Here is a 15900-nt window from a genome sequence, read left to right on the forward strand (position 1 = left end):
AGGGTTGTATGCCCACCGCTGGGGCAAAGATTTGCAGGACCAGAATGTGCCCAGGATTATGCCCTCTGGGCCTTCTATGGATCTCAACTGCGATGAGCAGGACTTTTGCCTTTGAATTTAGTGGTGCTGGGCTTTGCTCTGACACAATCGGTCACGCGGTTGGCAGTGAGAAGAACAGTGAAATTTCAATCTGGTGCTCAAGCGTTCCTTACTGCAGCTTCCCTTGGGCTTTGGCCCTACTGCTCCTGTGTGGGCCCCCCTCATAGAGATCCTACTATGCATGTGTGCTACATTTGCTCTGGGCATGAGCAGACTTTGTTGCCTTCCTGCCATCACCACAGTACACGAGCTCCACAATCCTCTGGGCTCCCTGCTGCATTGCGATGACCTGGTCACATACAGCATTAACCCTCTGTGCTTGATAGACAGTTTGGAGTACCAATTGTGAGCAATCCCTCACTCTATACCTAGTAAGCACAAGAGCAGCAGTCTAGGGGGCTCAGCCAGCTTATGGTCCACTATCAGTGCCAGGGTGTCTTGCAGTATACTCCCTAAGGAATCTGACAAGGATGTCCCAAAAACTGCCCCCTGCCTGAGTTGCAGCACTCTTCAGTCTTTCTCATCCCTTTCATTGGTAAATCCTTCCTTGGTTTTATCTAGGGAAGAATTCTCTGCTACTCTGCCTGAGTTTATGGGAAAAATTAAAGCCATGATAGCGGACTCAAAAAGCAGGGGCTACAAGCGTGACTCCACAGCATCTCTTCCATAGTCTCTAAATTGGGCTGCATCTCTTCCATAGTCTCCTGGGGCTGCAGTTGCTTTTGCACAGTCAGTTGAGGATAAGGAAAATTTTACATTATCTAAGTAATTGCAACAGGAAGAGTCTCAATCTGCATATATAACTCTAAAACCTAAGGATTCCATCGCAGGCCTTATTGATGCTGTCGGCACATGCTTAGACTTGGAGCTTCTTGCATTAGCTATGCCTAAGGTTACCAGCCTGGGGGGTCAATTCAGTAAATGTTATCTCATGAGATAAAATGGTCACATGACCTTTTTAGTGAAATGTGAGATAAAAAAAAGTAAATTCTTTAAAAACGTGAGATGAAGCAAATACCGTATATACTCGAGTATAAGCCGAGATTTTCAGCCCATTTTTTTAGATAGATACCAATAAAATTACATGAATATTTATCATTAGCTGCCTCATTTCCCACCCTCGGCTTATATTCGGGTCAATACTTTTTCCCAGTTTTTTGTGGTAAAATTAGGTACCTCGGCTTATATTCGGGACGGCTTATACTCGAGTATATACGGTCGAGTATATATATGTACTGAAAAACATGATACAAATATCACATGAAATACATTAGTCAATTCACTCAAAAAGAAAAGTTATGAGGTAATTATCCCCTGCTTGGGGTAGTCAGTATTTGCAGACTGTATGCTGTGAACTGTATGCTTAAGAGTTAAATAACGTGAGTTAGTTTACCTCAAAATTTCATGAGTTATTTAGCTCTTAATGAATTGAGCCCTGGGTTCTCTAAAAAGCCCAGAAGACTGTTTCACTGCATTCTCTATTGTAGCTGGTCTTGAAAAGTGATTGTCCAGGCTGCAATCTGACATTTTGTTCTTGTTAAACTTGCTAGCACCCCTGCAAAGATTGGCGGACCTCCATGTTGCTTTGTCACAGCTTCTTTAACAAGGGGTCATAGTCCTTCCAAAAATGGAAAGGTTACAGGGTTTAAATTCAAACCTGTTCACCGTCCCCAAAGACAAATGAGGCATTCACCACATACGGAATCTAAAGGTTGTCAACAACAACAAAAAGTTCTGCATGGAACCCACCAGGTCAGTCATTGTTTCCCTTCTTTCTGGGAGATCTAGCTTTTGTGGACATCAAAGATGCTTACTGGCATGTCCCCATCTTCTCAATGAATCACGTCTACCTGCGTTATTGCTGTGGGCGTGCAAGGTTTCGGTTTTTCTCCAAGGTGCTGCTTCACTCTCAGGGCATACCCTTAAGCTATCTGGACAACCATCTCCTAAGGGATCCCCTTACAAGTTGCGGTTATTACCTATTTCTCCTCAGGGAACAGCCGGCTCTGGCTTTATCAGCCGATGTCCAACAGCCTCTCCAGAAGGAGATTCAGGTGGATCCTAAATCTCTAGGAATCGGAACTGGGGCCCTGTCAACCCCTGAAATATCTGGAACTGATCCAGGAAACAGCAAAAACAAGTCTTTCCTTGGCATGATAGGTCATGTGTCTAATGCTAGAGTCAGGAAAATCTTACCGCCCCTTGGTTTGGAAAGTTCTTATGATAGATGCCAGCCTGTTGGGCTGGGGAGGGGTCCTGAATAACCTCTCGGTACAGGTAACTTGGTTGCCAGAGGAAGTCTATGTCCTAATCATCTCAGAGCGGTTAGGTTCTTCAACACTCTCATTTGCACAGGGAATCTGACAAGGATTCAGTCGAACAATACTATGACAGTTGCTTGCATCAGCTGTTGTATGTCACTAAAACAGGAGTGGAGGTGAAATCGCTCAATGGGGACACTTGTTCCCGTATCAGCTAAGTTCTCAGGTACATTTGCACTCCTGCGTTTAGCTTTTCTAAAAGCAGGAGAAGCTTTCAGGGAAGTATACAAAGCTTTTATGCTTCCCAGATCACTTTTTCCTGTATTTAGATGTTTCTACTTAATGCTACATTTAGACACATTTACATATGTTCAGGTGCACTTAGCCGCGTTTAGAGCTTCTAATCAGATTCTAGATGCGCAAAATTCTATTTCCTCTAAACTGAGCTAAACCGAATTCGGGTAAATGCAAATTATACCACTGAAAATCAATTACATGCTTTATATGCATTTAGAAATGTGCTCTAAAGGCATACTCATGCAGGTTTGACAAGGTCAGTGTGAATAAGGCCTAAAAGGAGATTTCTCTTACATTAGAAAGTTATCCTTTCACTTCCTATTGAGTCTAAAGGGCAGGAAGTGATGGGTAATCTTGCTAATGAGACAAAGGTGGTTAAAAAAAAAATACTGACAGCATTTTTAACCCTTCACTAATCTGTCTTAAATGAAGGGGAAAAATACATTTTGGCTTTAGCTATAATTTAAGTGACAGTCAAGGTAAAACATATTCCCCCCTCCCCCCCTTCTGCTGTAATCACTTGCCTTATTTGATGCCTCTTGCTGCAATCATCTTCTTCCTTCCACTCGTTTCCGACAGTCCTTCCAGCGCTGGTGCCGGTCTATGATCCACCGCAGACTTTTCGTGTCTCACGGTGTCTGTCCGACATGCGCACTCCCGGCTGCGTCCATTGAGTTTGTCTGTTTTCTCCCCTTCCCTCCCCTCTACTGCGCATGCGCCAGCACACTTCTTCACAGCCGTTCGGGAGGCGGGAGTGTCTCAGCCGGGAGCGAGCGGCACTGCAACAGGTAAGTAATTAGTTATTTCCCTATTTATTTATTTAATCATGGGGCATATACTGTATCTACTGCTTGCTAGCACTAGATATATGACAAACAATAAGAGACTTTAATGCTACTTTAAGGTTAATTCTGTGAGTTTTTTGACAGTAGAATAGCTGCAGAGTATACGGAATAATATTAGTAACCCATTAACTGGTTTCACTTGTTGTCTGTAATTGCTCTTTAACCACTGTCACCAGAAAGAAACCCTTCCCATACTGCTGATAAAACTGTATATTCTCCAACTAGTGTCAGCTTAGTACTGTTCTTGGAATAAAGAGTTAATTGTCCAGATCCTTATACTGATCTTGGTTATATGTAAACATGTTAGTTAATCAATAAAAGATCCATTCTTTCCTAACGTACACTTACGTTATTTTTCTTTAAAGCACAATTGAACCCTCAGTTTAAATCAGCTAAACACATTCCAGGTGAATCCAAACAAAAGGTGATCAATGTCTTACAGTTAATTTCCTGTCAAAACCAGATAAAGTCTGAGTAAAAGAGCCTGACCCCTGCCAGCACCTGCAGAGTGGGACCCTTCCTTTCTGTATGGAAGCAGTGGTCTCTCTTTAGAGGTCCGACATCCCCATACTGAGTTAGACCTATAGCTATGCAATCAGCAAATTTCTCTCCCTGCTGATTGGAGTGTTCTGGCTCTATTGCAGGGGGCATGTCGGACCTCTGAAAAGAGATCTCTACTTCCCCGTAGAGAAGAAGAGTCCCACACTGCAGCTGGTAACAAGGGACAGGCATGTCTACTCGGCCTGTGGCTCGTTTTTTTAAAAAGAAAACAAACTTTAAGAGGGTTATTCACAAAGGAGCCGAAGGACCTAGCCGTAGCTTCAGCTCACTTTGGCCGCCGGAGCCCTCCAGTTCAGTTGAACTGTGAAGGGCTGCTGTACAGACTATTCACAATAGCCCGCACAGCAGGCGAACGGCTGAGCCGTATTCACAGCCGAAGCAGACCGTTTTCCCCGCAAATGACACCAACTGAGCGGAGCAAGCCAGCCAGCCCAACAGTTGGCTCCACCCAGTTGTTGTCCTTCAATGACAGACCAGTATCTTCAGGTTATTTGAGGACACTGGGCTGTCAGTAATGACAACAACTGGGCGGAGCCCAACGTCACGGCCGGCTCCACCCAATTTTCATTTGTCATTGCCGTTCAAACCCTATAAGAATAGGGGTTGAACGGCAGCAAGTGAACTGCCTGAGGTTCGGCTAAATTTGACTTGGTTTCAGCCTCATAAGGTCCCTGTACATCATCAGTTTGCTGCTTCTTTCACTGTCCAGTCAAGGGATAAGAGTGGGGAGGAGATCTGTAAGTGAAACTGCAATTGCAGTAGAGAAAGGTCATACACATACAGGTCTGCGCTGTTTGGCAGATTTGTGTAAATCTCAGAACTGGATTAAAACAACTCCCATATATGTGTTTAATATTTGTATTTAACTATTTGTCTGGTTAACACTGCAATAAAGATCCCAAAGAGAAATCTGTCGAACAATGAGGATTGACAATTTGCCCCCCCCCCACACACTTTCCGCTGCTCAGATCAAGGGTCTAGTAAGAGATTTGGGGGCAGGGGACCCCACATGTTTTTGGGCGTTGGAGTCAACCTAAAATTGCTACTAGACCTAAAGGGGCTGATATGAATTTGGGGAGGAACCCCATGCTGTTTTTTAAACTAATTGTGAATTTGAATATCTCCATCCAAATATATACAAAAACGAAATATCGGATCCACCTAAATAACGAATATCGGACTGATCCGAATTTTGGATCCGATAACGAAAACAAAAAAAAATCCAAATGGATCCGAAACAAAAAGGAAACAAATCTTCTGGCAAACAGTTTCCAGAATACAATTCATTCCCGCTGCCTAATTATACTGTGGCTGACTAGACAGTAAATATTGGTGATCAAAGCATTTGTTTCTCTAAGTTTTGTATTGCTCTAAACTCAAAATCTCACTGCAGTCTTGCTCATGTGTATATTGTATACGATAACCACTTTTTCATCAGCCATATTTAAAGCCATAAATAAGATACAAATAATTTGCAGTTCACGCACGGGGAAAACTTGGCAAGTTTACTTGAGGATTGCTGACTTTGACCATGCCGTGTTTATTTCATCAAGAGCATTGTGTGTTTGAAGAACTGCACTTTAATAGCTGCGGTTATGCAATAATTAAAAGCTGAATTGAATACCTGTTTCTCAACCTTTGGTACGCTCTGTCATTGTCCGTTCAACACAAAAGAAAAGCAGTATGAGCCCAGACATGTCTAACAATGTCACAGGAAACTGAATTGTCCCACTTCTTTTTCACAATTCCTTTTCCATGATGTATTTTACTGCTAATTAAAGAAGCATCCAACAGTACAAATACACTGTTTGCAATTTTATCAAGCTTTATTCTAGTCACTTTTGTGGAATTTTAGTCCAAGTTCCATGCTGTGATTAAGGATAGCAGATCAAATCTACCCATTTTCGGTTTGAGTCAGGCTTGACGAATCCAGAGGGAAGTCTGCGCACCATAAGCTAAAGCCGAACCCCATTGAAGTCTATGGGACTTGAAACTAGTTTTTGTTTTTTTTATTGCAGCTTTCAAGGCTCATAGGCCACTATCCTAGGGACCATGTATCAATGGAAAGACCTAAAAGATGCAGTTCAGGGAGGAAAGAAGGACTTTCCATGTGGTTTAAAGGAAAATATTGAAAATACACAAATCCTTTTGATAACATGGTTGAGGGGTGCCTGAAACCTGCACATGGTGTTAAACAACAGTACAATGTAGCCGTGTAAAAGTGATAAAGGGGGAAAACGGCATAGGTTTCCCCCTAGCATTATACCCAGATCCTTATCCAAGCATGCAGCCAAGTGGCTAATAAAGATAGGGCAGAGAGCCTGTGCCTATGAGGTGAGTGAAAATCATCCTCATAGTTCGAGCCAACGTGTGACAATGAAACTGTCACACGCCGGCTCAATACAGGCCGGCTGAGCGAACACATACCGTTGCTCGCTCACTTCTCGATCATGGCCCTGCAGAGAGCCAACACTGTCAGTCACGGCTCCCTGCAGGGATTCCCCTCTCCCCTGTCCGATCCTCCAGCGATGACAGCGGGCACAGCTGGCTCTGCCTCTAGATAGGCAGAGCCAGCTGTCAATCACGCAGCTGGGTGGATCTCGACAGTAATGTCGGGATCTGTCCCGGCTGCGGTGTCTCAGTATACCGCGAGCCGCAGCTCACGGTATACTGAGCTTTGTGTCACGGGAGATTGCTAGTTTGTGTCCTCCCGTGACCCTTAGGAGAACTATGGGGAAAAACACTTACCCCATAGTTCTCCTTTAAGTACATTTATTAAGCATATCCTGTGTTTTGTGTGTTTGTATTTAAAGTACCATTTTGGCAACACAGTGCACTCATACCTCTGCTTTATAAATTAGCCCCTTTGTGATGTTAAAAACATTAGATGAAGATCTAAAAAGTACAGAACCTAGAAAGGACTTTAAACTACAAATGAAATGCAAAATGTAGTTCTCAGTTGAAGGATTCCGGGATCACTTTTCTCATTGATTAAGTCTAATATTCAGTAGTGCACGATCTCTCTGGGTTAGAGGCTAGAAATGTGGTTAGAAGGTGCCTTATAAAAAGGCGACAGTACATGTGATATTTGATAGAGTCAGTGCCTATCGAGAAACATCTGTTCATATAAACTATGACCAAAACTACTTTCAGTGGACCTTAGAGAACGGCAGAAAAGAATTTCTCAAGGGCTGGATGTTTATCAATCCATATTAGGATAAATTGTCTATATGTGGACAAATACAATTTTTCCTTCTTTCCTTTCTAGGAGTGAGCATCCTGCACAGATCATGGCAGTAGTGCAGCATGAAATGCTAAAGGAGGAGAAAAAGAATCCTAGGAAACTCGGAAGTTTGCAAGAGACTGTTGATACAAGAAGCCTAAAGATGAGCTGAGGTTCCATGGAATACACTCACAGAGTGACCCCATTTAAGATTGTCCTTTTGGCAAAGGCTGCTGTGTCGTGGACAACCTTGTTTTACAGGATACAGCACTTTTAAAGTCCAACACTAGCTTAAGAATTCATTTTTTTTATAAATTTAAAATTAAATCAAATAAAAATTACAAAAGTAGCTCTTGCTGAAACACTCACCCCATCTCCAGCAATCCCCTCCCCCTAGTTAAATAGGACTCAGCTTCATTCAACCCACTTTCTGTGAGCCCATGCCCTGGCGGTACAGCAAGATGTCCAGTTCATATCCTGGAGGGATATCATTAAACTACTTTAAAATCACAGTTGATTGCTTCAAGAAAAGTCACCAGGTCATTATGTGATGCTACTCTTTACAGCATTTAGAGCCTAACCACCGCCAATGGAGAAAGAGGACAGATCCTTTACATGACTGTAGGGAAAAAGCAAAAAAAAAAAGTACATGTGCTAAAATGTTTTGAAAAAGGAAGATGAGGGAGATAGGATGGTAAAGGGAGATATGATATGGGAGACAATCCTGGAGTTAGGCTTTAATGAAAAATCAGGCCTGCAACAGACAGCCGATATTAATATCAACAAACTGTGACTATATACTTTACAAAAGTAATAATATCGTTTAACCTCGGGTGTCTGGACTCCCAGACGAAGTAAACACTTAGCTGTCCCTGTACAGATCAATCAGATGGAAAAGTCACTTCTGCTTCATTTAGGTAAACGTATACAGATGGTTTTCCAGTATAGTGGCAGCTTATCACAGGCCTGTTTTTTCATTAAATGTGCAATCAACTTTCCAGCTTATATTCCTGCACTTGGTCCTTACACTTTGTTAGTACTTTCAAATTATTTTTCAGTAGCAGCACTAGATATTTTCCTGGTGCCCATACTTGCTGACAGCCCCATGAAGTAGATGCATGCTTGCTTTGTGTCCTACCCACCTCCCCCCGAGCTTCTGCTTCCCCTTCACCTGTCCCTTCATGCTAACAGCAGGCAATTTTACTTCTCTTGCTTTACTATGCCATAGAGGATATGCCCTGTCACTGCTGCACCATGGAAGAAGATGGAATCCAGCAACACAAGACTGTACAAGACACTTACATTACCTACATCCTGTGGAGGCCCAGCCCAGGAGGAGAGGTAAGTCCACACAGGCACAGCAGTGAACCATGTACAAGTAAAGACCAACTGGTTTGCGTTAATATGACAGGGCAGATAGTTACATAGATAGTCAGGTTTTAAAAAGACATTAGCTCATTGAGTTCATATAATGAATATTGATTATCAATAATGATGTCTTCTAGAATTAATGTCTGCAGATGAATGTTTGGAGCGGTGATTTTAATAAGGCCGCACCAGCCAAAGTGCCCTTATATCCAGGGCCGTCTTTAACGCAGGGCAAAAGGGGCAGTCGCCCAGGGCCCAATCATTGTTGTGGGCCCAAAGCAGCTGCCCCTTCAGCCCACATAAGCAGTGGCGGAACTACCGCCGGTGCGGGCGCACCAGGGCCTCGGGCCTCTAGGGGGCCCAGCACAGTCCCAGCGCCGGATCGGTACCCAGCGGCCAGCAGGCCCCCCATCTCTGAGGGTCCAATCAGTATTAAAGACGGCCCTGCTTATATCGGTGCAGGTACCTCCGCATGCGTGAACACTGGCTCATAGTTCTGAGCACAGAATCATGGCTGACCATGCGTCGCTATGCAAGGCTAAGTGTGCTCCCCCTATGATCATTGCTGCAGATTGGCTAGTTAAACTGAGCTCTGCCATTTCTCAGTACTGCATGATCTTCAGCTATTTACCCTTAAGCTAAGATCTTGAAACTGCCTGACTTCTGTTAATGACCTGGCTTCTGTTTGACCTGAATTTTCTCTACATCCATTTACTGCTGCTGATTCTGTACCTTGCTCCCAGCTAACTACTAACCCCAGCCTCTTACCAGCTTTAAAATTGGTTTTGATTTGGTACCCTGCTGCTTGCATGTTGATGATTCCAGCTTGTAACCTGAGTCTGCCTGCATCGCAAACTTGCATGTCTTTGTGTTGATACTGGCTGTATACCGTATGTGCATACTGCTTTCAAGCACTTTCAAGTACCAGTCTCCAGACTTTATGCCTAACCACTCATGCCCCTCCTTCACTTATAATTCCTTGCCCAACTCTCCAGATGTGTTTGAGCTGGAGTTGAAGCTTCCCATGTCATCTTGGACTCCTTATAGAGGTAGATGACAAGTGAGGTGGTAGACCATTTTTTGTATGTGTTTAAGCAGTTGTATAAGCATTGAATTGTGTGTGTTTTATATACCACATCTATTTTGTACTGGTTTATTTTATAGACTTTGTGCCATGCACTGCTACAACTCTGGTACAATTTTATCACCTATAAACCCTTAAACAAGGGTAAAATAAAAGCTTAGTTTAATTGATGACTTTGAGTCAACTAATACTATAAATCATTTGGACCACTTTCCATTGTCACTCAACTGAGCAAATTTATATTACATTATTTCCACATTTTTAATATACTTCTACTGAATGTATTATGTATCCTCCTATGCACATGTGAAAACAAATTGTGTATTACTTTGTTTTATGTATGGTTGGCACATATTATAAAAAGCATTGTGAATATTGTTTTTAAATTTTCAAACATGAGTAACGTAACGTGCAGTGTATGGGCACCTTTATTCCTTCAATGGCCCAAACCCTACAGCTCCTCCCTTGCATCAGAAGAGACACAACTGACATCTTCACTAATCAACATTATTCCCTCATTGGCCAAAACACTGCAGATCCCTCCTTGCTGATGCCCCCCTTGAATCACAGGGGCATAACTGACAACCTCGCTTAAGGATGTTATTCCCTTGCTGGTCAAAACACTTTAGTTCCCACCAACAGGTCTTGTATTAGACATGCATGAAAGAACACAGGTGTAACATTTAGTAACATTTTAACAGAAATGCACTAATTATTCAAGCTGCGATTTTGTAAAAAGGTTATTGACCATAAAGGATCAGAGTTGCTAAGAAAGTGTGTAGTGCACATTACAATTTAATAACTGTAATTTCTTAAATGGGTCTTGATGGGACAGATAATGGCCTATGAGTGGCTTACAGCGGATATTTTTCCACACCAGACATTAGCTGGCAGTTGAATTATGAAATAATCTAACTGCTAAAGCAGTGATTCTCAACTTGTGTAAAATCAGGACCCACATTTGTCCTTGGTCATTAAGTCACGACCCAAGTCGCACTGCAATGGAACGCACAGCATTAGGGTACCGCGCATTCCGGTGCGGGCATACGAACTGCGGGTGGGAGGTGCATTTGGGGTACCATTCAAATGAATGGCAATACAACACTTGCTCCCACACCAGAACGCGCGGTAGGTGTGCATGGTACAGTGCGTTAATCACACGGTACTATGCAATTAACGCACTGTACTAGTGTGAACGAGTCCTCAAAAACACTGACAGACACACACAACAACAGACATTCTCATACACACATATACACTCCAAAAACCGTTTTTATTTTTTTTAAGATCCACCCTGTCTCTCTACCTTACAAGAACTGGAGTGGATCCTCAGCCTGGGATCCATTGTGGGCTGCTGTGCTGTGACGAAGCTCCATCCATATGTGCATTCCTTGTACAACCCCCTTGCGCGCCCTTAGGAGATACCAGGAGCCAGAACGGGACGTCACTCTGGTCCAGGCACCTCTGTAGGGCATGCAAGGAAGCTGTAAGCAATGTATGTATGGATGGAGCTCTCTCGCGGCCATAGCTCCAGCCCACCCCACTTTAAACTGACACTCGGCACCGAGCAGCATATGAATGGCTGTTAGCCCGAGAACTGACAGTGCTGCGCTGGGGGGAGGCTGAGAAGTCTCTCACCTAGAAAAGTGGAAGGCACATGGCGACCCACTTTTGGGTCACAACCCACCAGTTGAGAACCAAGATGCTAAAGGATTTAATACCCCAACAATGATTAAACACCATGCATGTTTGCATCCAAAAGTTTATCATCTCATTCTGCATGATTGCCAAACAGCCTTCATTCACACCTGAGTACAGTGTATTTATGGCAATGTTTTTTGCAACTGTATCGAGCTTCAGGCATTTTTGTTTTGGACAATGGAAAGCACTTCTAGAGGAGGAGCACCGTTCTTCTGACGCGAAAATGTCCCAGTTTACAGAAACTCCCTTTGAAGACTATGAGGCCAAAAGCAGTTGGTAACACAAAAAAAAAAAAGCTTATGTGCAGAATTAGAAACAATGGGATTTTGCATGTTGTGCTTAGTCAACGCTGAGGTGTGAGGTATGTCCATATGTTTATATCACCCAGTCAGCCAACAATCATTGCTGTACATGTTTGGTTTGACCAATTTATCAATCTAGTTGGTCTAGCTGGCTTTTTTCTTTGCTTTTTCAGCATTTCGGCTACATTCACACTAGGTGCGATTAGATATGTCTATATGCATTTAAAAAGCTTTTTTAAACACACATATATGCAGCTAATGATTTCCAGTGGATCTATTCACACATTGCTTTTAGATGCTTTTACCTGTATATGATGTTTTTCTCTAGGAGTTCCTATAAAAAAAACATATACTCGCCCAATCCGCGACCACACTTTGCTGCTAGACCGGTCCCCACAACCTCTTCTCTTCTGGTCTAACCCCACTGACGTCATCACGTCTAATACAGCCCATTCACCTATATTGGATGTGAGGACGCAGAGGGAGAAAGAGGTGAGTGCTGGATCAGGTGAGTATACAGTATTATTTTAACCCCTAGAGAAAAATGAGCAGTTAACCCTTGCAGTGTGGGGGTAGCCCCACTACAAGGGTTAACTTTTTACAGACCAGGAGTTCTTTAATTTGATTTAAAGTAAACATATCATGAAGCAAGCATGGGTCTGCTAATGTTGACCTGCTCCTCAACATGCTAGTTGACCCAGACAATTAGGATTTTCAGTTGTAGATTTTAGCAATGGACTCTTCATGTTTCCCTTATGACAGGTGTACTTTAACCATTATATCAGACCATCCCATTTTCTCAGGCAATGCTTGTATCTGATGACTACATATACTGTAGCTGAATATGTAGCTGACGTTTGAGATCAGTTAGTTATTCAGCTGAAGTGTCAATCACACAAGTAACTCAACTATAAAGTAATCGTGTCTGTGTAATAAATGCCAATGTATGCTTGTTCACCAAATGAACGTTTTCTACACAACATCACTGCATTGTCATTTTGGTATTCTGAGTTTTATTCGAATTGTATCAGTGCTGTACAGAGACAGCGAATGCCTGTTATATTTTTCCAGACAGTGCCAAATTGCTCAGTCATGTAAGGCACACCAAGGTCATGGGAGTCTCCGGTCTCCTGATTGGCCCCAATAGGATAGCTGTAGTTTCACAGATTGAAATCCCCTACGTGCATGGGCCAGCAATGCATCACGCCACCTATGACCGCTACCCCCTCAAGCGACTAAGGAATTAACATCCCAAGTCAGGGAAAGGCATTTGTAGATGTGAGACAATTATTAACACTTCCCCTGCCAGAGAGAATCATTAGGCAGATTCCAGCCAGAGCACTGCCCTGCAGCCACCCTTGTGCTGAAGCCATATAAAAGCTGTCCGTCCATTTTAAGAAATAAATTATGCAATGAGGAGGTTTCAGAAGCAGATTCAAGGTAGTGACTGTTTCACTCATTCAGATTTTGCGTCCAGTTTTTCTTCTTCCTCCAAATCCATCTCAGTGATGACAGAGAAGCATAAAATCTGAGTATAGCGAGTGATACCGGCTACAGAGAAAAACACAAACCAAACATAAAAGACAAAGTAAGTGCACTGATTTGTATTCTGCTCTCAAAGGTAACAGTAGGAAGTAGATGGTGCTCATACCTGCTACACGCCTCAGGAAGTTTGGTTTCTTCTGTTCGGGCACCCGTACAATAAGAAAATAGACTGGAACTCCAGAGAGAGCAATGGCTACTCCAATCAGAGAATTAACCAGATCACTATACAGCGGAACGGCCACCAGGAATATAGTGCAAAGACAAAATATCACTGGGAATACCAGACTGAGCTAAAAGAGATGAAAACAACCAACAAACAATAATGTCAGCTATTGTCCAAGACAGATGTGAAAAAAAGCTAAGACTAGCTAAGTTAAAGCTGAACTCCAGGAACAATGTTTTATGGATACTTATATTGGTCCATCTTAGCTTAATGTAAGTATTCATATCTGATATTCAGAGGGCCACTGGGGAAGCTAAAAATCACTATAGTAGCCCTCACTACATACAGTGATAGCAATGATCATCTTGCTGTGGCTCCAGCAGCTTCCCCTCTCCACTCTGAGCACATGGAGTCTCTTGGTCAGCATTGCCACCATTCAAAAAATGCCTTGTATTTGTTTCAAACAATACAAGGCTTTCTCTGATTGGACAAGGTGGAGATCATGGTGCTCCGCCCCTTTTCTCCACCTTGTCCAATCACAGAACCCATTGTATTCAAGGCATTTTGTCAATGGCAGAAGTGCTGAGCGAGCGACTTCCTGTGTTTAGCGTGCAGAGGGGAAGCCGCTGGAGCCGCAGCCAGATGATCATGACTATCACCGTATGTATCGCAGACAATTACAATGATTTTCAGCATCCCCAGAGGCACTCCAGTGTGATAGATAACATATGGATATTTACATTGAGCCAAGCTGGACCAATGAAGGTATCCATAAAACATCATTCCTGGAGTTCAGCCTTAAAGTTATCTGAGTTAAAACTTTACTCAAGTTTTTATCTCTCGGTGACCTCATTTGTTGTCCTCTCATCGGGACAGGAAAAACATTGACAGAAGCTCTAACCCTTCCTCATTCTGCTACAAAATGTTTTTTTTATCTGTGTGCCCATTTAGAAATTTTCCATCATTTCCTGTCCAGTTCTCCATATGGATAGGGACTGGGAGGAACAGTCTGAATGAGCTTGAGCATTGCACCTGCGATTCACTACTCATGGTTGCAATATTTTGTAGGTTCTAATGCAAAAAAACAACGATTGCACTTTTTGTCTTTTGCATGTGTGAATTTTCAGGGGGAAAAGCTGGACTATGCCTTTAACCTGTATCAGACAATCAGATTCTATGCAGTTACCTACCACAAGTGGTAAAGAAAAACCTGAACAGCTGTCAATTATCGCAGGTCAGGTGCTATGTTTCCTTTTTCAGGAACAGGAAAAAATAAAAGGTGAAATCTCAATTCTCTACCAATTGTCTTTTTAATTTGCAGCGCCACTGTTTTAGTTTTGATGTAGCAATCCCTTACAGCAGGTTGACATTAGAAATAAGGCAGAGGAAAGCAAAGAAGACAAAGCATTAGAACCACAAGATGGAAGAAAGGTTTGAGGCAGTGAAGGTGCAATGAGCACAGAGGACACCAAAGAATCAAAACAACATTCATATTAGTGCTATGTAAAATAATAACCTTGAGTGGCCGAGGTCTGTCTGGCTCCTTCCAACGCAAATACAGTTGTCCTGCAATAGACAGACCCACAAACAACCAATAGCTGAAGCTGTAATAATTGATGAGCTGGAAGATGTCCTCAACACACAGGTACACCAATGCCATGGCTCCCTGTAGACAGACCATTGTTAGAATGAGTAGCAATACAAATCACTCTAGCCTTTTTCTACTTACAGGTTGCATTTTCCCTAAACGGACTCTGTCAGCTTAACAATAAGGAAAGCTACTGACAGGTATTAGGTGTGTGCCGGCCCGGTACCCAGAGATATCTGCTCACAGTTGCAGCAGCTTTTATTGTTCCTCTGCTTTCCTCTGCCAAATTCTGGGTAGGTCTGATTGGGAAAAGCTCTAAAACTTCCAGGTAGTTTCGGAGCCTCTGCTTAGACCTATCTCCACACACCTATCACTACTAGACAAAAAGGTAGGCCATACATAGTGGTAGTCCATGTGTTATAAATTGTTTTACCAGCCAAATGATTTGCAGTCCTACACCACACTGCACAGCCAGTTAGGAGACACCTATATGTCCTGTTTGAGCTCTGAAGCTTGACATGTCCCTCTTTGTCTCAGCCTGCTCATTGGGCTCCGAATTAACTTAATCTCCACAGTACAAGGAACAGGAAGCTGACCCAGAAAACAGTCATCTTCCTGTTTGGACCATGTAGCAAGGGTGTAAAATGCAAGACTGGCTGAACAGAACCTTGGAAGATGAAGATCACCAGCATTCAACCAAAAGTATTAAGTATGTTTGCTTTTTATTGCAGTAACATGTCACAAGCATCATTCAGCCAATGTTTTAGGGGCCATGCTGGGTCCCTTCTTCAAGGCGTCACTATGTCACCCTCAAGAAGAGACCCTGTGTGGCCCCGATATGTTGGCAAAATGACTCTTGTGAC

The 15900-nt window shown here is 42.9% G+C and overlaps 1 protein-coding gene across 2 annotated transcripts in view; it reads right to left on the reverse strand.

Moving 5' to 3' along the window:
- Positions 1-12734: 12734 nt before the first annotated feature.
- Positions 12735-15900, reverse strand: part of SLC7A7 (solute carrier family 7 member 7) — a 35662-nt gene continuing 32496 nt past the window's right edge. For both annotated transcript variants that reach the window (XM_018556143.1, XM_018556142.1), the window contains exons 8-10: positions 14966-15115; positions 13393-13576; positions 12735-13292 (exon numbers count right to left, since the gene is read on the reverse strand). In XM_018556143.1, the coding sequence (XP_018411645.1) occupies positions 13198-13292; positions 13393-13576; positions 14966-15115 (429 nt within the window). In that variant the 3' untranslated portion in view covers positions 12735-13197. The remainder of the gene's footprint in view (positions 13293-13392; positions 13577-14965; positions 15116-15900) is intronic.

This window comes from Nanorana parkeri, unplaced genomic scaffold, assembly GCF_000935625.1.
Source record: "Nanorana parkeri isolate BGI_ZX_2015 unplaced genomic scaffold, ASM93562v1 scaffold225, whole genome shotgun sequence".
NCBI classification, from domain to species: domain Eukaryota; kingdom Metazoa; phylum Chordata; class Amphibia; order Anura; family Dicroglossidae; genus Nanorana; species Nanorana parkeri.